The sequence below is a fragment of the Paralichthys olivaceus genome, chromosome 2 (assembly GCF_024713975.1).
Source record: "Paralichthys olivaceus isolate ysfri-2021 chromosome 2, ASM2471397v2, whole genome shotgun sequence".
Classification (NCBI taxonomy): domain Eukaryota; kingdom Metazoa; phylum Chordata; class Actinopteri; order Pleuronectiformes; family Paralichthyidae; genus Paralichthys; species Paralichthys olivaceus.
Window position 1 is genome coordinate 3,846,913 of NC_091094.1, and position 23,457 is coordinate 3,870,369.

Below are 23,457 nucleotides of genomic sequence, written 5' to 3' on the forward strand. Positions count from 1 at the left end.
CAAGTTGATGAGGATTTTAATTTGTGTTATGACTGTTAAATGTTTTCATGCTCTAAACTCTCCTCACACTGTCCATCGCTGCAGCTCCTCTTCTCAGCCTCTGTCAGGCAGGAAACGTCGGCGTCTGCGTTCACTTCACGTGGTTTTGTGAGGACACAGACAAAGGAAACGATGTAAACTGCTCGCCGGAGGTAATAACAGTCGTAGAACGTTTCGTACAGATTGTTTAAAACGACTTGTTTTAAAGATGGAAACAGAGGATCTGTCCGTCACTGCCACTGAACTGCAGACACACAATGACCACACACAACTGATAACAACCTGTGTGTGTGTGTGTGTCTGTGTTGTCTTTTTATCTCAGGCAGTAGTTTGATCACTGCAGCTGCTTTCTCACCACATGTGGCTCATTGTTACTGAACACACGTAATCACACACACACACACACACACACACACACACACACAGGTCGGCCTCCTGTTTCTCTGCAGCTGATTACTGGTCCGTTATCGTCACAGTGAATCTGACTAACTGCTGGAGACACTTCAGAGGAACAACTGCAACAAAGAGAGTGAAGTTAAAACAGAATTTGAATTTAATGTGATGAAACAAATCTGTCTAAACGACTGGATTCATCTTTTTGTACCTGCAATTTCACACCTTGTACAAAAAGTTAAAACTAAACTTAAAAAACTTTTTCACATAGTTTTCAACGTAAAAAGCAGAAAATAAATAATTAAATAAAACATATGAAAACAAGATGTCATCAAAATGCTCAAATTCCCCTTCAACTCTTCTTCTGCGCTTCTTATTGTTTTTCTCTCTTTTTGGCGAAATGAATTATCGGATCCGGAGCTACAACGCTCGTCTCGATGGAGACGAGACGCAGCCAAAGTGTGTAACATGAAGGCCACAGTCTAAAAGAATAGAGTGAGGGAGTTAACACAGAAAATGAAACAGAGAGGAAGACATGGTTCAACAATTCCAAACAAGTCATCTGTTCACCTATTAATCACTGAAGGGACGTGAAGCGAGCGGGACGGAGAGGAACAAAGAGGCTGGAGGAGATAATAACGTGAGAGGAGACGTGAGGAGGGAGGAGAGGACATATGAGACAAGAGGAGAGAGGGAGTGAAGAGAAATAGGTTTAAACTTATTTCATATTGTCAAACAAAGTCACAGAGGCTGCAGCTTCGTACGCCGATGTGCGGATCCTGTTCTTCACATCAGCAGTTAGTTTGTCTGAGGTGCTGCTGGATGCATCTTTCTTTAGAAACAACTTCACATTACAGACGGTAGAAACTGTTTCTCTGCACACGACTCGTTTACATGGACACCAAGAATCTGACTCTTGACCTTATTCTGAAAAATAATTACTTTGATTATGACGTTTACATGCGTTTCTAGAAGAATATTCCATCACAGACCTGTTTACTAAGACTCACATCAACAATGCGATCACTGTGTCATACGTCCGCCGCTCCCAGGACATTTTTTTGAAAATATCATAAAATGGAAACTACACGTACATTGAGGTTTCTCCCTCATGCTGAAAATGTGATTTCATCTCATTTCGCATCAATTTGTCTAAAATCCCTGAGACCTTTTAATGGAGCTGAAATAAACCAGATACTGAGGTACGTTACACAAACACACACTTTTCTTCTGATCAACTCATCTGCTCACATCCATCGACCCAGATTACATAAGAAATATAAAAACACAGTAAACACAATCTCTCTCTGATACACACATACACGCAGTAAACATTCAGCACAACATGTACCCTCATGTATAAAGCTTATTCTAACCTGACAACTAAATCTTAGTCCTCACACACACACACACACACACACACACACACACACACACACACACACACACACACACACACACACAGCGCTCTAATGTGATTCCCTTTGGATGTCCATATTTACTGGGTTAATTTGTCAATTCGTTTTTCCCAGAGAATCGTTGCTGTCAGCAGAACAGCTGGAACAGAGACAAACCCACAGTCAGCAACTTTCCCATTACTGCATCTGCTGTGTGTGTGTGTGTGTGTGTGTGTGTGTGTGTGTGTGTGTGTGTGTGTGTGTGTGTGTGTGTGTTGTTTGAGCGTAGATTTTTTCTGTGTCTGTACCAGTGGACATGTGTGTTGTTTGTCTAACAGAGAAATGGACGGACAGTGTGTTTGTGCATCAGATATCAGATGTACTATTATTTGCTGAGTATGTGATCTGCTGTGGGTGTTGTGTGTTCGGACGCATGCTTGTGTGTGTGTGTGTTGTGGAATGTGTGACTGATTTTCAGTAAATTAGATGGACACTCCGACACCTGCAGGTTTCTGGATCTGCACCATTCTCACTCTGCATCGTTAACAGTCAGATCATAAAACAAGCAACTGAAGAAACTTCAGGTTGAAGTTCTGCAAAAACCATTTGGGGGAAGACTCGATGTTTAAATGATTAAATATTTCAATTTAATCTTCGACTAAATAATGAAGCTCACATCTGATGAAACGTTTCTGCTGCCAAGTCCAACAAAGACATTATGTTATTTATTTTAATCATGATTAAAAAGAGCACTAAGGACCAAACTGATTTTATTTGATGTTGCAGGCGAATTACGTGTTACACTCACACACATACACATTTGCCAGCTCTCACAGATGGATGCAGATATTTCATCGTTGACGTCTTTTGCTGAGTGTTTGTTCTTGGAGTAAAACACTACGTGCCGTTTGTGTTTATAATGATTTTTCAACCTGTCACAGAGCGCTGAGGCTACCGTCATTAATTCGGTCCACTTAGCGCTACGTGCTGTACGACAACGCCAGCAGCGGCGGCCAGCTCTGCTTCATTCAGCTAAAATTAGGTCCAATTATGTAAATAGTAGATTAAAAAAAGATAAAACAAATTTCCATTAATTTCCTCAGAGTCGACCTGAGAGTATAGCGGAGGTGGAGGCTGCTGGGTTGTAAAAAATACTAAAGACGTTTTGTTCTCAGAAAATTTGGGATGAAGAGGGACTGGATCGGGCCAGGAAGCATCAGAAATCCAAATATTTAGTCTTTCTTACAGATTTTGTGAAGAAATTCCCTGATTTGTTTGTTTTGGGGACAGAAGTGGCCACTTCAGGCAATGATGCAGCACTTCTGGCTGAACTAAATGGAAGTGGAACATGTGGTAAAAGGTGACAGTGGCCCAAATAGCCGAATCTAGGCCAAAACAATTTGGCTATTTGAACCTTATCTGAAATACCGCCACAGGAGCTATAGGTGGCGACACTTCTTGCCATGGTTAGAATAATAAACGTGTTTATCTGGGAAGACATAATGGTTTGGCCCGACAGAGAGCTCATTCTCGAGTGCTGTCACTTTATCTAAAACTCAACTTTGAACTAATACGACTTGAAACTTGGTTTGTTCCGATATATTTTCATTTGTTCGCTGTCAATCACGTCACGCCGTCTATTTGACTCTAAATGATCATAATTTACTAAATGAACATCAGCTGTATTGAAGAAGAGATTGAGACAAACTCCTCAGGAAAAAGTTTATTGACGTTACAAAGTGAGAAGTAGAATCATTTTCTCATAGACTTCTATAGAAACAACCAGTGGAGTCGCCCCCTGCTGGTCATTACACGGAAGACAGGTGTCAGGCACTGTCACATTGGCTTCACTTTCTGGATCTGGAGTCTTCGTCCAGTTCCATAAACAGATGTGAACACATTTGGGCGTAGAACAGAACAGAAGAAACCAGGTCTGAACATCATCCTCATACGAGACGAAGAGTTTGAACCTCTGTCGCGTTGCTTCCATTTTGCTCGGTTACACAAGAAACAACACATGCACGACCAGCTGCCCACCCATCAACACACACTGGGGCGGGATTGGAAACCATTATTTAGCCATTACTCTGGTTTTCTCTGGGGGGTTGAGGCTGGTCTGGTGATAAACATTGACAGATCACAGAATGTCTTCATCCCTCTGATCCAATGAAAATGTTGTGCTAAGTTGATGTTGAGCAGAAGTTGAGCTGTGAGATATTTCAACACCTTCTATCACACGTTACTATATTTTAGTAGAAGTAACAAGGCTGCAAGTGAGATACAGTAAACACACACAGGACGAGACACTGGACAGATTTTGAGCTGTTTTGCTTCCATATATAATTTAGAGTGGACAGAAAACGTCCAGAATAAACATTTAGCTCTTTACTTTACTTCACTTTGTGTAATTACGTCTGCAGATTTAAATTACAAGACAAATCTGTCAAGGATGTTTTGGTCAAACTAAGATTTCTGAGCCAGAACTCTTCAGTAGCATTTACATAAATCAAACTCCACAGTTTTATTCTGAAGGTTTATTTGGTGCAATTTTATTTCAAGGACGTTTTCTCTCCTGAGAATCTGAACCAGCTTCATGTGATTGTTCCACAGTTTCATTTGATCTGGTTAGTTTTGGAATCACTTTGCAATTTAAGGACCAAAGACCTTTTGCCTGATATATGTACATTTGATTTTCACTGTAAACAAACAAAACCATGGTTCAGTTCGATCCAGACTCAGAACACCTCTTCTGGTCCGAGGAACCTTTCACACCTGATGTTTAGTCTGGAAAGTCTGCAGATCTGAAACAAACAAGGTGTGAAAACATCATGTAGAACAGAATGAAACCAGAATTTTGAACCTGGCTTTATGTCATATTCTTTTCTTTTCTCAATTATATGCAAATTAACAAACAAGTTAACATATCAACATAGTGTTTTGTATTATATATATATATATATATATATATATATATATATATATATATATATACAGTATATATGTTAATGTATTTCAGTGGCTGTTGCTTCTGCGGATTAAATGGCGTAGGCGTGTAATGTTGTGTGTGCGGTGGTGTCATGCTTCCAGGAACAGGCGTGTTTTCAAAGAGCTGCATCCTCAACATGTGTAATCACAGTTTCCTCAGAGACAAACACACGTAGACATGGGCGTCTGTTTACTCCAGAACAAACTCTGGATTTATCGTCTCTTACTTTGATGTGTCTCCACCTCAGTCTCTTGGTTCGTACGATGGTAAATTCTATGAGTTCTGGATTCATTGCAAACTGTCCTGTCATCCTCTGACTTCAGATTTGTGCAGAGGATTCTTTGTGTTTGTCCTGTGCAGAGATGAGATGATGTGAGTGCAACAACAAAACAGTAACAAAAACTAAATAAAGTCGATTTTCATGAGGAAAATTGCGTTTTACATTATTTTGTTGTGATATGTCTCGTAAAGCCATTTGGATCCGGACATGTTGTGTAGTTAGTGTTTGTGAAGCAGCAGCAGCAGATTGTCCGACTCGTTCACAACAGTAGGGGAACATCCAGGCGAGGGGTGGAGCCTGTAGAGAAGCAGGAGGCGGGTCATGACGTATAAACTCTGTTGTGGAACAGCTCATCCACACCGGCGTCGGCCTTTATCACCAAAAGCTCTGGAATCTCCTCGTCTTTCCAAGTTGACGTCTTTGTCTTCTACGTGTGCGGCTCCTCTTCTTCATCCTGAGATATTCGGATTCTTTACGAACACAGAGCTGCGCCTGTTTTGATGTATCTAGAGCTGTTGTTCGTTTCTGTGTAGCTTTCCGCAGATGTGCACGAGTAAGAAATGAAATGAACTATTAAAAACATCATGAAGATTATTCTACATTCAATTTCTGCCAATAGTTCCCTTTCACCTAAATCCTACACACTGGACCTTTAACACACAAGCATGAGTTGAATATACAAGCTTTAGCCGAGAGCAGAAATGTGCGGCTGCAGCGTCGGGGTCAGGACGGACTCTTGTTCATCTGGGATGTGTCAGCTGTCGGATACTTTCACTGTTGCTGTGGGAGAAGCCAGATCATCACCTTGTCCCACTTTAAGGAGGAAATAACATTCAGATAAAGCAAACGTCTTCCGACACAACCTCGTCTGGTGCTGTTTGGTCTGAGTCGACTAAATTTAGTCCACAGAGACGTCCAGTGAAGACGAAGTACATCACCATGTTAAATCCTGCAACAGTCAAGATTATCTGCTGTTTGCAGAGCTCCAGGTTTTAGCATCAGTAGCTTTAAAGCAGCAGACTCTGTGGGGGGTGATCCGTCTGCAGAATCATTTTTAACATTAAACAGTAAAGATATTGTTATTTGGTGCCACAGATCAGAGAGAGTCTTCTAGTACTTTATCAGAGCTGAGGGAAGTTCACTGCACCAACATCTGAGACTGCACGTCGTCAGTTCATGGACGTTTGTTTTTCCAGTTTAACACACGAGACCTTTACAGCGTCACAAATAAACGCTGTGGCACCCAGCGACTGAGCAGGAGGCCGGATTCACACCGAGAGAAGAATTCCTGTCAGAGAAACCATCACACAGCTGATTCACACTTATTTTCTTTCACATGTAACAAGCAGAATGTTGTTCGGACGTTTGTGTTACTTTATACAACTGTCGGCGATGAAGAGTTCACACATAACGACTGGCGACTATCGATTGAGCTCTGATCGCGGGCTTTTGTCTGTAACTTGCAAAATCAGAATGAAAATTTAGGAGGCAGGATTCATCCTGTGCCCACCCACCAGGGGGCGATCAAGAGGATTTGTCGTACATTTGTCGTAGATCATTACACTCAAGTCAGGCTTTGAATTTCTCCACATTTGACTGAGCATGTTTGATTTTTTATTTCAACTTAAAAGAGAATTGAACACATTCAACTCCCCTCAGTTGAACAATCTTATAAAAATGTAGAAATTCAAGGTTTGTAATCAAACGTTTTGAAACGCTGCTGACTTTTTTTTTCAAGACAACTTCCGTTTTGAGTAGTTTTCTTCTTGAGTTGAAGTTACTTCTGCCTGGTGAGTACTCTGAGTACTTCACTTCTCTCGTACTCCGGCGCTGTGTTTGTTTATGTGAGCCTGAGAGAGGAATCTCTCCTTTTGGCCCTGACGCTGCTCTTTCCCTCTGAGCAGCTGGGTCACAGCGCTCAGGCCCAGTTTGGGGGAAGCCAGCATCATCTGAATTGCAAAGAAAACAGAAAAATCCACTTCAGGCTCGGCCTTAACTTTATGATAACACGTAATTAATCGGCTGGAATCTGCGTCCGCAATCAAATGTAGCCTTAACCCTGCATCTCTGTAATTACACGTTAAGGACAGAGAATATTGAAGAGGGTTTTAGGGGGAAATTGTTTCACTCTGAGTTTCTCCATATGAACAAACAACCAGAGGACGTGTTTACAGCTCGTCTGCACAGAAACTTGTTGTGTGTTGAGTTTGTGTGATTATTGCAGGGAGCTGGGTTTGTTGATTTGCATGTTGTACTTCATGTAATGAAAGTGTTTGAGCCGAGGGTAAACAAACACTGAGGAGGGGTCCGGTCGTGTCAGCTCCGTCACTGTGCTGCAGATTTAAAGGGACACTTCACATAAACCAGAAGGATTTCTTTAGAAAACCTCTGCATTAAAGATTCATTGATATCCCTGTAAGATGCATGTGAATTCTTTACAAACCTTGATCGTAAACTCAGATTGTGGGCGATGCTCAGTTTGCGCAAACTCTGCAAACAAACAAAAAGAAACTCTGACATTTGTTCATTCATTTAATTTCAACTTTGTTATTTAGCGTATCCACCACTACCTCCGTCCTGTCAATGTAATGAAATAGAGTTATTTGTTGTTGGATGTTCTCATCTTCCTCAGCGCAGGTGAAAGTTCAGGACCATCATCGTTGGCTAAGTTAAACAGAGTCGTCTCTGTGACCAACAGACCACCAACATGTTGGGAGTAAACAAGGAATAAACAAGATACTTTCAAATAAACAGGTGTATGGGACGATAGCACAGGGATCTGTAATTATTTAGACGTTGTACCTGATCTTTTACCTTCGTGTTCTCACCTCAGGAAGTCAATTTAACTTCAGAAGTTTGAATTAAAACTTTACTCACATCATCGTCTATATGTCTGTTCATCAAGATCTGTGAATTATTTTTCGAGAAAACACAGAGAAACAAAAAAAAACTTATCACCTCACAATGTTGAAGAAAATTAAGAGATATCTTGGATCCGCCCATTTCTCAGGATCCACGTCAAGGTTTAATTCATAATTTGGCCCATAATGGAAAACTGTCCGCTGGTTTTAATCTGATTCTGCTGACGAACAAGTAGACAAACAGAAAGGGCTGAAAATAAACTTGTGAAAGGAAATGTAACCTCAGTTAACAGAAGTAGATTTCTAACTTCTGTTATTTTCTACTACAATAGTTTCACTTCATGAATTTCTCCTGACTCCTCAGCTCTTTGGTGACATCAGCTATTTCATCATTGTTATTTTTATGTCTTTATGAAAAAGAGTTTCGACTGAACCGTCACCAAGCAAAGACACGGTCGTGTTGGTTGTCATGGTTACAGGTGGAGCTGAAAGTCCTGCTACAGCTCAGGAGCCGAAACAGTGAGAGAATGAAGACACAGGAAATGTGAAGAATAAATAAATGAAACAACTCAGTCACTCATTAAACGGCCAGGATGCAGGAAAGACAGAGATGTGAGTGTGTGCTGAGAGACACGTCTGTAACATCTAGACACACCTGTAACACAGAGACACGTCTGTAACACAGAGACACACCTGTAACACAGAGACTCGTCTGTAACACAGAGACACGTCTCTTAAAAAGAGACACGTCTGTAACATCTAGACACACCTGTAACACAGAGACTCGTCTGTAACACAGAGACATGTCTCTTAAAAAGAGACACGCCTGTAACACAGAGACACGTCTGTAACACAGAGATACGCCTGTAACACAGAGACATGTCTCTTAAAAAGAGACACGCCTGTAACACAGAGACACGCCTGTAACATCTAGACACACCTGTAACACAGAGACATGTCTGTAACACAGAGACACGTCTGTAACACAGAGACACGTCTGTAACACAGAGACATGTCTCTTAAAAAGAGACACACCTGTAACACAGAGACACGCCTGTAGCACAGAGACTCGTCTGTAACACAGAGACATGTCTGTAACACAGAGACACGTCTGTAACACAGAGACACGTCTGTAACACAGAGACACGTCTGTAACATGAGCTGAACGTTCTGAATGTTCACTGAGACAACAAATACAGACGAGCTTCTTTATTAATGTGCTCCTCTGTCAGCGTGTTTGAACAGACGGAGCTGGACGGTGACGGAGACATTAACTGGCTGATAGACAATGTGGTTGGAATCTGTTCTTAAAAGAAAAAAAACGTTTGGGTTCTTGGTGGAAAGTGGAAGAGAGAGAGACTCTGTGGTCGTTTGGTTTTAATGTCGTGTCTTGTTTCTCTTCACCTCTTCCATCCTCTAGAGAATAATGTGGTTTGCGTGTGAGACACATAAATAATTGTTTTATTCTTGTAAGAGAATTTAAAAACTCTGAGTTAATCCTCCGAGTGCAGCTCCTCCTCTTTAACTTTGATGAAACAGTAGAGCTCATGTAACTTCAGCAACAGTCCCTTCAATTCAGTCAAGCTGCAGAAAGTATCGAACACTCATCGATGTCACTTCTCAGCTATTAAGTCGTAGTCTAAGTCTACGTTTGGTGTTAGAGGACGAAGGTGTGAGGATCCGTCCGTCTCCTGTGTTAACCTGATGAATGTGCAGCACGTCGTTCTACTCTGGTGCAAGGTTGACAAATAACAGAATCAAGATGTTTGTCTCATCAGCTGCACATGATCATCAGATCATCAGAGAAAGTTTTCACTCGTTTTAGGGCCAATAAAAAGGGAATGTTTGAGCCCCTTTAGAGACTGTGGTGCTTGGACGGACTCCAGTGTGTGTGTGTGTGTGTGTGTGTGTGTGTGTGTGTGTGTGTGTGGTTGTGTGTGTGTGTGTGTGTGTGTGTGTGTGTGTGTGTGTGTGTGTGTGTGTGTGTGTGTGTGTGTGTGTGGTTGTGGTCAGTTTGGCACTCGGCCACAGCTCACTGGAAATCTCTCCCTCCTGTTTCTCCCTCTCTTCCCCCCCCCCCCCCCCCCTCCTTCACCCTCCTCACCCCCTCCAACCCCTCCCACCTCCTCTCTTTCATCTCTTCCTCTAAACCCCCCCCCCCTCCATCGTTACACATCCAGCAACGTCCTTTCGTCCTCTGCTTTCTCTCCCCATCCATCCATCCGTCCTCCTCCATCCCTCCACGGCCTTTTTAGACTCATTCTCTCTCTCCTCTCCCTTCTTCGTCTCCTCCTCCTCCTTCATGTCTTCCACCCCTCCGTCAGCCTGTCCTCCCTCTGCCCTCAGCTTGTCCACTTCCATGGCAGCTGGAATCTCCCACTGTGCCAACTGGCAGCTGCTGGGTGATGAATGGCTTTTTGAACTGGGACTTAAAAACAAAATGGAACCACCACTTATTCTCTCCACACACACACACACACACACACTGAGGGGGAGTATTCTTCTTTCCAGCTGATAACAGCCTGACTAACTAATTTGGTGACCTTTAGGACAGAAGATTAATCTCACTTATGGTCTTGCTCTGTTTCCTCTTCTTGTATATTTGTCTCTTTGTCAAGTTGTGTCAAAGTTGTCTCAAAGTCTGGCTCCGGGACCTGAACACGGCCCCGGACAGGACGAGGCTGAAGCGTTTAAATATTGACGGACTGTCCATCACTTTAAATTTGGTCTGGACCTGGTCTACATGTCTGTCACAGTTTACTCTGTGACAGACGTGTAGACCAGGTCCTCCGAGGGACGCGCCCCTGAATTTACACACAGCTCATGATCTGTATCACAACCTTAAATGGAAATTTGCCCACTGACATTAAAACTTCCCTGGTTATTCAACCAAACCACAATTTGTTTGTATGACGAGCAGCAGAGAGAAAGAGCAGCTTCCTCTGAAGCGTTAGAACGTAACACTGACTCAGAGATTCAGGAACAGCAACATTATCAAACTGTGTTCAGGCGTCTGTGGAGGTTTGAGTAGTGGAACTACTTCTGAGTAATGTGCATACACAACCCACACACACACACACACACACACACACACACAGACACACACAGAGTTGACCCAGACCATCTGGTCCTGATTGTGGTGAGATGATTGAGATATTTGTCGTAGTTCGTTTGCGGGGGTGTAGTAGTGGTGACTGGACATTCTAACACACACATACTTACACACACATGCACGTACACATGCACACATGTTGTAGATGCATTTACTGACACACTCACTCCCTCATTCATGTACAAACACAGAGCTGTGGCCCTTCTGTCAGTGTTGGGGTTCAAACACACATCAGACTGTGACATGTAGGTTAGTGACACACGCACACACACACACACACACACACAGAAACACACAAAGCTGTGACATACATGAAACTGTTCTAATCTTTTGTTGCCATGTGATTTCACAGTCATTCGCTTCGTTACTGCTTTTCCACTTTCAGCCTCTTAAAATGAAATTTTCGGTGCAAAAATGAAAACTCATCAGTTTTAGATAATTCAAACTTCTTCAAATGACAACGACGAGCTCCAGTTGACGGTGGAATGTCGACCAACTGACGGAAATATCTAAATCTCCATTGATTAATGTGAAGTTTCGCTCTGGAGATTTTTACAGGATATCATTGGTTGTTCAGAGAAAGAATGTGACACGGCCACAGACTTCAGAATAAACGAGTCTGTGGAGATTACTGGGTCAGATTCTGAGATCTGGTCTAACGCTACTTTTTTTTCAGAATTCTTCAGAATGCTAAAACAGAGCGGTTTAAACGATGCTGTTTTGATTTGAAAGCTCTGGGGCTGCGTTTCGGTGACGATTCCCATCACGTGACATGTGATTTATATGTAGTAGTAAGGATGGAGCCTAAACTATCTGTCCATGTGCCACAGTCAGTAATGATAAGAAACACTAGACGCAGTAGTTTCATTCTGATGGACATATTCTCAAATTAATCTAGTTTTGATCTCTTGGTTTCTTTAAATCAAACATTGGACAAATCAGTTGATCATCCACTTGCCAGGAAGGAGGTCTAATTCGATCCTGGTTTTACTAGAAGCCATTTTGTTTGTGTTTGGCCCACGTCTGACGCAGAGTCCTCATGTTGGCATCCACTGGGAACAAGGTTTTTAAAAAAAACAGCTCTAACTTGGTTCTTCTCAGCTGTTTTCCCACTCCTACCTCCTTCATAAATTTAGCTTTCCCATAGAAAGCATTAAAAACACTGAAGGAGAGAAAACTGGAAGTTAATATTCCATCTGGTTCTGGTTTAATTCTCTGTCGTACATAATAAACAAAACTCTGGACGGGAAGTTAGTCGGATATTTAAACATTCGCAGTGTGAATGGTTTGAATCCACCTGACCACTCGAAATGATTTAAGTAATTTGAACTAATTAGAAACATGTTTTGTTTAAAAAGGTCTAAATCTCAGCCTGAATATTGTCACACTTAATACAATCATGTCATTCCCACTTTCCTTCAGAGGGATTTCTGCAGGCGTCCAACATAAACACAAAACACGTTGCTGAACAGGACGAAAGTGAATCGTCCCGTGGAGATTTTTCCGTTGCTCATTCTGCACGGTACCAAAACAAACAACTGTGACATCCACGCAGGATTTAGACGACACCAGAGCGACCGGGACACTCGACTGATACAAGACGACTGGCCGTGGGTTCCTCCAGATCACGTGCAGCTCAAGACAAATTCATACATGAAGAAGTGATGGGACGGTGAGGAGGGTGATGGAGAGAGAGGGAGGAAAAACAGAACATGTAGTGCAGCGGTGTTCGGACGGAAAGCCCGAGGCTGTGGGCTCCAAAACATCTGGACGCTGTGATTCTTAGAGACGCGATGAAGTTATATAAGAAGCTCTGCGAGTCACCCAGTGTGTCACCATGAGTTTGGTGACACACTGGGTGAGTTTGAAAAAATCTAAATACACGTTTAAATACATATTTCCAAAGATGGTTTCTGTCATTTCACATTCATATATTTTCAAGTGTTCATGTTTCTGATGAGTTTGGTTTTACTTAGTTATTTCGATGGTATAAAAACGGGCTGAGACGTCATTGATTGACAGCTGAGACTGACTCGTGATCGGGCGAGCTCCATCCCCAGATCACTACGGCGTCGACTCTGGCTCTAGAGAGAGAATGAATGGACGGTTGAGAGTAACACCAGAAGACGGCACTAAATAAAAAGGTCAGAGGATCATCATGTGTCTGCAGACGGTGAGGATGTTCACAAAGCTGATGTGGAAAAAGTGCATGAACTTAGAAATGTGTTTACATGACTTGATCCTGCATCGCACTCTTATCAGAGGATGGACATGTGGTTGGCAGGGGCAGTTTTGCTCGAGTTATTTTAGGGGGAAACAAAAGTAAAAAGCCAAGAACATGTTTGTGGTGTGTTGAGTTCAGTCTCAGATCCTCCGTCAGTGCTTCAGTTTACCAGCTCAGGTCCGACACACTTCTGCACTTGTTACCCCAGATCCATATCGGTGCTACTTGCCTGTGCGTCACTCATGTTATCGGAGGCACACACACACACACACACACACACACATCCTCTGTGAAGTCACCCAAAGGGCCAGATCATAGTGAAGCCAACATGTGGTTTGAGTTAACATCTCAGAAACAAGCTCTCCATACTGGAGTTGCCTGTGTATTTCCAGAGTTTGTGTGTGTGTGTGTGTGTGTGTGTGTGTGTGTGTGTGTGTGTGTGTGTGTGTGTGTGTGTGTGTGTGTGTGTGTGTGTGTGTGAGTGAGTGTGTGTGTGTTGTATCTTTCATCCTACAGCAGGAAGGAAGGGTCAATTAAAAAGTCAGCACATTGTGTCTCAGGAGACTAAAATAAGAAGCAAAAAAAACCCTGCAAAACTTTGATTTTCTTGTTTTTTCATCAAATCGTTTGTTGTTGTTTTTTCTTCTGCTCTCGCACAGACGACACGTATGTGCTCTCACTGTATACTCAGAGCAGTACAGAACCCCCCACCCCCACCCCCCGTCAGTCAGGTGAAGCGTTTGGTTTCCATCACAGTCAATCTGTGCAACATCACAGGAAGCAGAAACCACAGCTCGCTCCAGCTGTTTTCTCCACGTTTGATTATTTGATTAACTTCTCACTGCGTCACAGCATCTGTCTTTTGTTCAGGTTCGCACAATTCACTCCGTCGCGCAAAAAACCCTCTCCAACGAGCCACTCGGCCGCTGCGATTCCTATCTCTCCTCTCGTAAAATCACTTTTTGATTGAACGGAGCGATGGTTGTTTTATCTGAATGTGAATTGAAGCAGACTAAACATAATAACACCGGAGTAACTGTAATTGGGCAGTGAAAATGAGTAATAGCGCCGTCAGTGTGCATGGAGACCGATGATTGAGATAGAGTCAATCAGCGAGGATAACATCAGTCGGTGAAAGGAATAAAACCGTGAATGTTTAATGCTGCAGGATTAGTCAGCAGTTATTTTAAGGAAAATGAAAAACATATTTAAGCCAAATGGACGGAGTCACTGTTGATCTTCGGGGATTTTCATTTCATTATCTTCACTCAAGGTCTGTTTGTGTGTTTTTCAATTAATTTCAGCAAAGTTTGGCTCAGAGTCACAAAACAAGTGACAAATCATCGGTCTGGATCCATGAACGTATGAAAGTGTCCTTTAACACTGACCCTGTTTCTCATGAACTGCTGCACCTGAGATTGTGTCTGGTTGATATTTGTGTGCAGAGCTTTTTATATAAACGGTGCAGAGTGAAGTTAGAAAACTTTGTGTTCATCCAACCTGGTTTATCTGCACTGAAGTTTTTATCATGAATGTTTCTCATCAAATGAAACAGAATTATCGTTATTACTGTTCACATGTGAGGTTTATGAATAGTTTGAAAGACTTACTTAATAACTGATGTTGTTTTTTCACATTTTAATTGTCGACTGTTTCAGAGGTCCAATCAACACAATCTTCAGATTCAAGTTCACATCTTTTCAAATTAAAAGCTCTCACGACCTAACTGTTGTTGGAGAAGCCATGGAAATGTGATGAGATCCACTTAATCAATCAATCAATTTTTACTTGTTTAGCCAACATTCACAAACCAAAGTTTGTCTCATAGATCTTAACAAGGTGCAACATCCTCTGTTCTTCACCCTCAGCAAGAGTAAAACTACCAATAAAACTTTATTAACAAGGCAAATAAGAGTCACATGTGTGGATCCTCTCCCAGGATGGACACAAGTGCAACAAATGCTGTGTGTAACTGAACACATCGACAAAATAACAGAATTTACAACATTTATTCAATGTTCAACTTAATGGAAAATTGTGTTAATGTTTAAAGTATTTATACATAAGAAAAAGTCTGATAGAGATGAAGGGAGCAGCAACGACAAATGAACTGAGACGTGATTGTCAGTAGAATATGTGAGGAGACATTTGTATATCAAGCAGTCTTGTTGTGATCATTATTCACGATCAGCTGCCAACACCATCACGATCTTGAGAAAATCAACACACACACACACACACACACACACACACACACAGTTGGATCTCATCAAACAACCACACTGGTAACGGGGTCTCCCCAGGGACCGATCTGTTTGTTGGTGCAGTGGTATATTTATCAACTCCCTGCTTCTCAGTGGCACTGATATCCTGGGGACGTTTGAGGGAGGAATTGCAGGACAGATGGATTATTTATTTGTCAGAGGTCAAAGGTCACAGCATGGCAGTGTGACTTGGCATCAGTTGATATTCCCATACACATGGAGACCTGCATCTTTTTACCCCAGACCTCCTGACATGTTCCATTGTGCGTTTGATTTGAGGAACTTCATGCACCAAGCCAGTGTTTTTACTGAGACACTTTCTAACTCATAATTTCTTCTGTTTGTATCTTTTCATCCCGCAGCTGGAGAACTTCGTACAGAGACGAGACATCACCAACATACCGTCACACGTCGTGCACAACCAGACGGCTACGATGCTGGAGATCGGAACAAACCTCCTCACACGCACAGCAGAGCAGACACGCAAACTCAATGTGGTGGAAGCCAAGGTATCTTCATGCATCCATCGTGTGAGAGAGAGACCATTTAATGCTTTAACAGTAATGAGTAGAAGTCAGAAATCAAAACTTAATGTAATATAGGATTCATGTATATTGCAAATTTAATTTCATCCACCAGGTGCTGAACCACACGTCTCGGATTGAGATCCAGCTTCTGGAGAACTCTCTGTCCACCAACAAGCTAGAGAAGGAGCTGTTACTCCAGATGTCCGAAATCAGTCAGCTGCGAGACAAGAACAGGTAAAAAATCAAAGGAAATAGCGCTTTAATCTCAGCAGAGTCTGGGTCTGGAGGGCCAGAGTAGACTCTGAATGACAGAGCTCGGCGAGAGTCTTGTGGTTAATTGGTCATGGGTCTGCACTTCGGTACCTCAAGTTCCTTCTGATGGGCATCTTTTTCTCTCTGAAGACTAGACTGCAGTGTCTGGTCTGCTCTCCTTCCAGCTTGGGGGTAAGATCTTCTTCATTTTGTGACAGAAACTTAGTATTTTCTGTTTCTACCTCTAGCTTGGTAATGTTGCTCTGCACATTTTGACTGAGCTCTTCCAAAAGCTCAAGGTTAGTTGCTTTCAAGCTTTCCAGTTCCTGCAGTTGCAGAGCATTTCTCTCAATGTTGGACTGTTTCACTGCCTGAAGATCCTCCTGATGAGCGTTGTTTTGTTTCTGTAACTGATGTGTCAGCTCCTTTGTCTGGGCCCACTACATCTGCAGCTTGGCAGAAAGATCCTCCCTCTCTTTTGTCAGAGATTTGTTCTTTTCAGTCTCTGCCTCCAGGCTTATATAGAGTTTGACAGATTGTCTCTGGAGGTCCTGATTGATCTTATCCTTCATTTTAAGTTTGTTGACAAGCTCAAGGGTGGTAAATTTCAAGCTCTCCAATTCCTGCAGTTTCAGAGCATTTCTCTCTTTGTTGGACTGTTTCACTGCCTGAAGCTCCTCCTGAAGAGCGTTGTTTTGTTTCTGCAGCTGAAATTTCAGCTCCTTTGTCTGGGCCCACTCCATCTGCAGCTCAGCAGAAAGATTCTCTTTCTCTTTTGTCAGAGACTTGTTCTTTTCTGTCTCTGCCTCAAGCATGGTGGAGAGCTTGATCATTTTGCTCTTAAGATTCTGACTGAGCTCTTTTTCAGCTTTAAGTTCGGTGACAAACTCTAGGTTGGTTGCTTTCAAGCTCTCCAGTTCCAGCAGTTGCTGAGCGTTTCTGTCAATATTGGAACATTTCACTGCCTGAAGATCCTCCTGATGAGCGATGTTTTCTTTCTGCTGCTGATGTTTCAGCTCCGGTATCTGGGTTCGCTGCTTCTGCAATTTAGCAGAATTATCCTGTTTCTTTTCTGCCAGAGACCTGATGTGTTCTGCCACTGTTTCCATTCTAATAGAGAGCTTGGTCATTTCTCTCCAGAGGTCTTCCTCAGCTTTAGGCTCAAGGTTGGTTGCTGTACTGCCTTCCTTGTCCTCCAAGTGGCAACTATTAGCCTCTTGAAGGGACTGTTTCCATATCATAAATTGTTGCAGATGGGCATCTGCTTGTTTTTGCAACCTGTCTTTCAGTTGGAGACATTGGATGGATTCTTTTTTCAGCTCAGCAGAGAGAAATTCAACCATGTCTGGCAGAGAATTGATATTTTCATCCATTAGCATCTATTGGTCAACTTTCCACTTTATGGACCGGTACATGTTTTTGCTTTTTAATCCTGGTCACTATTGTTGAATACTATCAATGAATTCTTGTCTAAATTTGTCTGCAACATTGGTGGGTTTAAGTTTCACATTGTACAGGATGCTCCTTGAGCCTTCTCTTCAAAGGCAGGTATTAGTTTGGATGCCTTTGATTTAAGTTAAAACAACACTTTGGTGCCAGCTGCTATAAAACCTGATAGAAGAAGAAGAAGAAGAAGAAGAAGAAGAAGAAGAAGAAAATAAATAAATCATGAATATGGTTTATTTGTCATATAAATGTATATATAACATATTTATAAATAATATACATTTATTTTGAATATAATGAATATCCATAATTAGTGGACAGACAAACTGACAATATTACCCTAAAAAGGAAGCACTGCCAAATACAACAATACTGTCATGTTCAAATTATATAATAACAATAAATGAAGATACAAGTTGCTGAAGTTGAGAGAATTTACATTTTTCATTACTTTTCGAATGCGTTTTGTTCAAAAGATCTAATCAAACCTGAGCACGATGGCTGCTGTGAATGAGATAAGCTCTTGGAATGATCCATCGGTAAATAACATTTTCTTTTTAAACTGAGAAAAGTGATGAGAAACAACCACTGAGCTTGGCACACCCCTCAGGTCAGAGTTGACATTGTAAGGACAAATCCTCACAGGCCTTTGTAGCAAAATAATTCATGATACATTCATGGTAAATATGTTATTGTTATATCTATAAAAAATAATAATTGTGTTAATTAAGTGTGTGAACGCATTGTGTTTTGTCCTTTTACTTGTGTATTATTATCATTATTTCATTTGGAAAATATCACAGTTATTTTCAGTACTGGCATATCGGTACCATGGTTACCAGTGTTGTTCTAATCAGTTTCGCTTGTGTTCCACACTCGCACTCACACGCACACACACACACACACACACACACACACACTGTACAGACCGCAGCACCACAACGATCAGTGACTCCCCATCAGTCCACATCCCAGTAAAAGGTGTTCACTCGTTCATGTGTGGGTCAGCATGATGAAGTGTTTGGAGGCAGGAGCTGATGACGTGTTTCAGCTCTTAATATGACCACGGTCTCACCGCTAATGTAAAAATATATCACTGGTAGATGTGAAAACCACGTCATGACACATGTGGACACGCTAGAACAACGGAAGGTCGTGTCCAACACTTGTCAATTACACTTCAGCAGAAATAGACCTTGTGGTTGGAAAGGTTTCATGAGCAGTTTGTCTCAGGGGGTTGATACAGTGATAAATATACTGAGGAGTGTTGGAGAGCAATGTAACTAAACCTAACAAATATAGGCTCACTTTTCTGTTTGTTAAACACAGACTGGAAACTTATATTAAAGTTAAAGATATTGTATCGTGGCCATTTCATTTTAAACACAGAAATCTGGACATTCCGACAGTCTTCACAGTCCTGTGTTTCCCTGTGAAGCTGCTGAATGACAGACCTTTCAAATCCACTTATCTGGCAACCAACTTAACCAACTTAAGGCAAAGTTTGCTACTTTTTCATTATGACACTCATAAGTTGCTCATATTAAATATGAACAAAATCCTGAAGAGGTGACACAAATATCTCCCCTCACTTGTTCATGGTGACCCCCACTGTCTGTATGTCGAGTTTCAGAGGTTATAAACTTCATTTAGTTGTTTTATGGCTCATTGACCAGGAGTTATAACTTCAGGTCCATTACAAACAGATTTGCTGCACAAATAGTTTGGATTTGCTTCCTCCCTCTGGAGATACTCACAAACTTCATGTTAAAGTGTCAAATCTGAAGAATTATAGGAGTTATGTTTCTATGACAGTAATTTACTTTATGGTGTTCCTAAAACCTGCAGATCTCCTAGTTTGCTTTTATCTCAGTGATACAGGACAGAGTGTCTGTGCTGCATGTTTGCATGTTTTACATGGTTAGAAAGGATTTCTCCTTTTAATTTTTCATTCATTGATATCGATAGACTATGAAGATTTATTTTCCAGCATGTCGCCTGGACCGAGATTTAATCTGTCTTTTTTTGCCAAACCAGATGATCATTTTTTTTGTCCCTGGAGGACCCTGGCTCTGGAGCTAGTATTTATAAAGATGCTAAGCTCAGGTAAAACCTCCTATAGGAGAGAGGCCTGGGAGTCTGGTGTATTCTGGGTATTGTAGCATTTATGGAGCGAACCCTGCAGCCAACTAGAGCTGCGCTGCTCCAATCATGTGACACACATCATGTGACATACCTCATTCTCCACAATCATCTATTTTACACATCCACCTGTAGGCTCCGACGGGGGTTACGAGTATTTCCTCGTCACTCACATCATATCTGTGTAATCATATCGGGGGAGTGATTAAGTCGGAGCCTAGACGAGAACACAAACTATGATTGAACTACCTTTTGGGGGAAAAGGTTAATACCACAGTCACTTTTCTCTGTTTTCTTCTGTCGTGTTGCACCAACTTCATTCCCACTTTTCTACTGATGGGATACAGAGGTTTTATTAGAGGGCTCCATCCTCCCACAGTGAAGGACTTCTTTAATGTGTCTTTCAGTCACCTGGAGAGTAAAGTTCAGATGTTGGAGTCTCGGCAGAAAGGAGAGCTGGAGGACATGAAGGAGCAGAAGAGCAGACTGCAGGTACACCTCATACAAGTGACTCATTCAGGCAAAGTATTTTACATGTACAAGACATAGATTTCAGTGCATGTGCTCTTAAATGTAAAACTATTCAGATCTGTTTCTATTGATTCATAATACTTTGACCAAGCTGGCTGAGAGGTGTACACTCAAAACAAACAGAAGATAAAAACAAGGAGGTTATGTTCCAAACATTTTTTCACATTCTTTAACTTTCCCACATAGCAAGACTTGGCCCTGATTTTTCAAATACCATATGGAATAATGGCATTCGAGCCGTCTGCTCCTGTTTGCCAGATCTGGGCCACAAGTGAGCCATAAACTTTTGTTTTGGGATATTTTGGACAGATTAGTTATTTTACAAGTGGGTCTCTTACGGCTCACATCCATTTTGTCTGGGGCATAAGAAGACCAGACGTGCTGCATCATTGCCTGAAGTGGCTCTGTATATTCCATGAGAACAATTCATAGTTTTAAATTCATATAATCAGTTATATTTAGAGAGCTGAATCATATGAGTGTGTGAAGTTTGGTGCAGCTAGTTTGTTTTTTTATCACTTTCAATGTGAGATAGCAGTTTGTCAACTTTTTCTTGATTTCTCAGAGTAACGTCCAACGAACTTGGTGGGAAAAAAATCAGGCATATCTAGTTTTACTGCTGACGAACAAACCAACAAGAAACTGAGGGAAAGAAGAGGAAAAAAATAACCTCCCTGGCAAAGGTCAGATCCAGATTAGGATTTTTGTTGGAGACAATAAATTCAGAGCTGTTAAACAAAAGAAAATCGATTGAGGGGCTGGCTCCCTCCTCTCCACATCGACCTGGTATTGGTACTGGTATACATCGACCAACACAGTAGATGGCGGTGATGCACCTTGACATCTATCGCCATCCAGTAAATATCCGAACAAAGAAGAAGACAAAAGAAAATCTTTTTCTCTCAGTCTGTTGTCAGGACTCAGATGGCGGCGATCGAATCTTTGGAGAGGCAGCTGAGAGTCGCCAGCAGCAACAACACGGCTCTGCAGAGGCAGCAGTCTCAGCTGATGGAGTCTGTCCACACACTCATTAACTTGGTGGCCAGTACTACAGGTACACACACACACACACACACACACACACACACACACACACACACACACACACACATACACACATTCTTGTACTTCTATCTTAAGCTGCATTCAGACCTGCACTGAGGTCCAGATAATCTTCTGAAATTATCCAGAGGGGCTGTCTGTGAGAACTCAAATGTTTGAGTCAGTTGCTGCCAACATTCTCTGGGGTTTCTCCTTCCAGCCCCCGAGTGAAAACTCCAGATAATGTCTGAGTGAACCCAGGTCAGAATACATAAGGATGCAAAACTAAAGAAGAATAAAAAGAATATAAATATCTAATAGGGTGAAAAAGAGGAGCCATACACGTAGACCACACCAACAGAATTGTCAAAGAAGGAGATTTGAGAGTTTATAAATGGAAAGTCCTGCCTCCTGTGTGCTGCTCCACCCCTCACCTGAACGCTCCAGAGCTTTTCCTGCTGTGGTGAACGTGTCAGGCTCCGACAACCTCCTTCTCCGTTCTTCACCCCTTACCCTAAAATATCAAAACTTAAAACCAAGTCTTTCCACTCTTGAAGGTTTATACTCAAAATAGTCCTCACAAAGACACACACACACCCATGAGTCTTTACTGTATTTGTGTGTGTGTGTGTGTGTGTGTGTGTGTGTGTGTGTGTGTGTGTGTGTGTGTGTGTGTAGCGTCACCTCCTGGGAACCAGATGTGGAGGAACTGTGCAGATGCCTACAAGGCCGGTCACTCTGTCAGCGGAGTGTATCACATCTTCGTCGGCAACAGGACTCAACCTGTGCAGGTAATGTCTGTTCTCTTTATGCTCTAAATTCAGTTATGACGATCAGTGTGAGCGAGTGTTCTGGTAGAATGAGAACCAATGAATGAACCAGAACACGTGTCCTTCAACTCTGACTCTATATCAAGCCATAACTTCAAGCGTACTGAACTTCAAATAAACAGGTGAACAGATCTTTGTGCAGCAGCAGCTCTTGATTTGCTGCAGGTCACTTCTACACTCACAGAAAGAAAAGCTGCGTCCAGGCAAAGCAAACAGCCCATTCCAAATGGACACTGCCATAGTCTTTAAAATTTGAACTTTTAATACTTTCCCATCTTCTCCTGAAGGTGTACTGTGACATGGAGACGAGCGGCGGAGGTTGGACGGTCTTCCAGCGACGGTTTAACGGCAGCGTGGACTTCCAGAGGAGCTGGACGGATTACAAGATGGTGGGTTTGTCTCACAATGTAAAAGAATAAGATCGGTTCATAGATAATACCTCACCCTCCTCCCCATCGTCCCGCTCTGCAGGGTTTCGGGGACGTGTCGGGAGAGCACTGGTTGGGTAATGAAGTTTTGTACCTGCTGACCAGTCAGGGTCAGTACTCTCTGAGGGTGGACCTGAAAGACTGGGAGGGAAACCCCGCCCACTCCCAGTATGACCGCTTTACACTGACCAGTGAGAGGCAGCAGTACAGGTGACAGTTACATTTTACACCACACACACACACACAGCGCTGATACACACTGATACACACATGTGTACACCGCTGGTGGAGTACTCCTGTTTTCACAAGTAAAATTAGCTCCACCACCTTCAGTTGAAATGTTAAAATGCTGCTTATCTCATTTGTGGTGATGACGGTAACGAGCAACAATCAATTATATATCGAACTAGCAATTGACAATCATCTATCTATCTATCTATATATTTATCTTATGTAATAAAGTACACTTCTCTCCACACTGCTCCTGCCTCTTTACTCTCAGGTTGTATCTGAGAGGCTACAGCGGCACAACAGGGAGGCAGAGCAGCTTGACCACCCATGGGACCAGCTTCAGCACCCGAGACCAGGACAACGACAACTGTGACCACTGCAAATGTGCCCTGATGCTCACAGGAGGTAAAGTTCATCCTCCCGTCCAGTGGGATCAGTGAAAACAAAAACACTGATGTTTCCACGGCACATTT

General features: G+C 42.2%; 2 protein-coding genes and 1 long non-coding RNA gene across 6 annotated transcripts in view; 1 reads left to right on the top strand and 2 right to left on the bottom strand.

Annotated features, from left to right (window-relative positions):
• The window catches only part of angpt4 (angiopoietin 4), a 35,787-nt gene that overhangs the window by 10,334 nt on the left and 1,996 nt on the right, over window positions 1-23,457 (top strand). For all 4 annotated transcript variants that reach the window (XM_069531817.1, XM_020096514.2, XM_069531819.1 and 1 more), the window contains 8 exons: window positions 15,919-16,065; window positions 16,196-16,317; window positions 20,331-20,415; window positions 21,361-21,508; window positions 22,174-22,286; window positions 22,613-22,714; window positions 22,797-22,963; window positions 23,256-23,389. In XM_069531817.1, coding sequence (XP_069387918.1) covers window positions 15,919-16,065; window positions 16,196-16,317; window positions 20,331-20,415; window positions 21,361-21,508; window positions 22,174-22,286; window positions 22,613-22,714; window positions 22,797-22,963; window positions 23,256-23,389 — 1,018 coding nt within the window. The remainder of the gene's footprint in view (window positions 1-15,918; window positions 16,066-16,195; window positions 16,318-20,330; window positions 20,416-21,360; window positions 21,509-22,173; window positions 22,287-22,612; window positions 22,715-22,796; window positions 22,964-23,255; window positions 23,390-23,457) is intronic.
• Window positions 4,867-8,588, bottom strand: LOC138411444 (uncharacterized). Its single transcript, XR_011244087.1, has 3 exons — window positions 8,054-8,588; window positions 7,539-7,585; window positions 4,867-7,044 (listed from the first exon to the last, which is right to left on the bottom strand). It is a non-coding gene; the product is annotated as an uncharacterized lncRNA (long non-coding RNA).
• On the bottom strand, window positions 16,085-20,291 carry LOC138411443 (uncharacterized). The gene is made up of 2 exons (XM_069531825.1): window positions 16,447-20,291; window positions 16,085-16,300 (listed from the first exon to the last, which is right to left on the bottom strand). The coding sequence occupies exon 1, from the start codon at window positions 17,712-17,714 to the stop codon at window positions 16,776-16,778; it is 939 nt and encodes a 312-aa protein (XP_069387926.1). The 5' UTR covers window positions 17,715-20,291; the 3' UTR covers window positions 16,085-16,300; window positions 16,447-16,775.

Bases quoted from the DNA above. Each gene is read 5' to 3' on its own strand.
- LOC138411443 (XM_069531825.1), bottom strand. From the start codon at position 17,714: ATGCTAATGGATGAAAATATCAATTCTCTGCCAGACATGGTTGAATTT.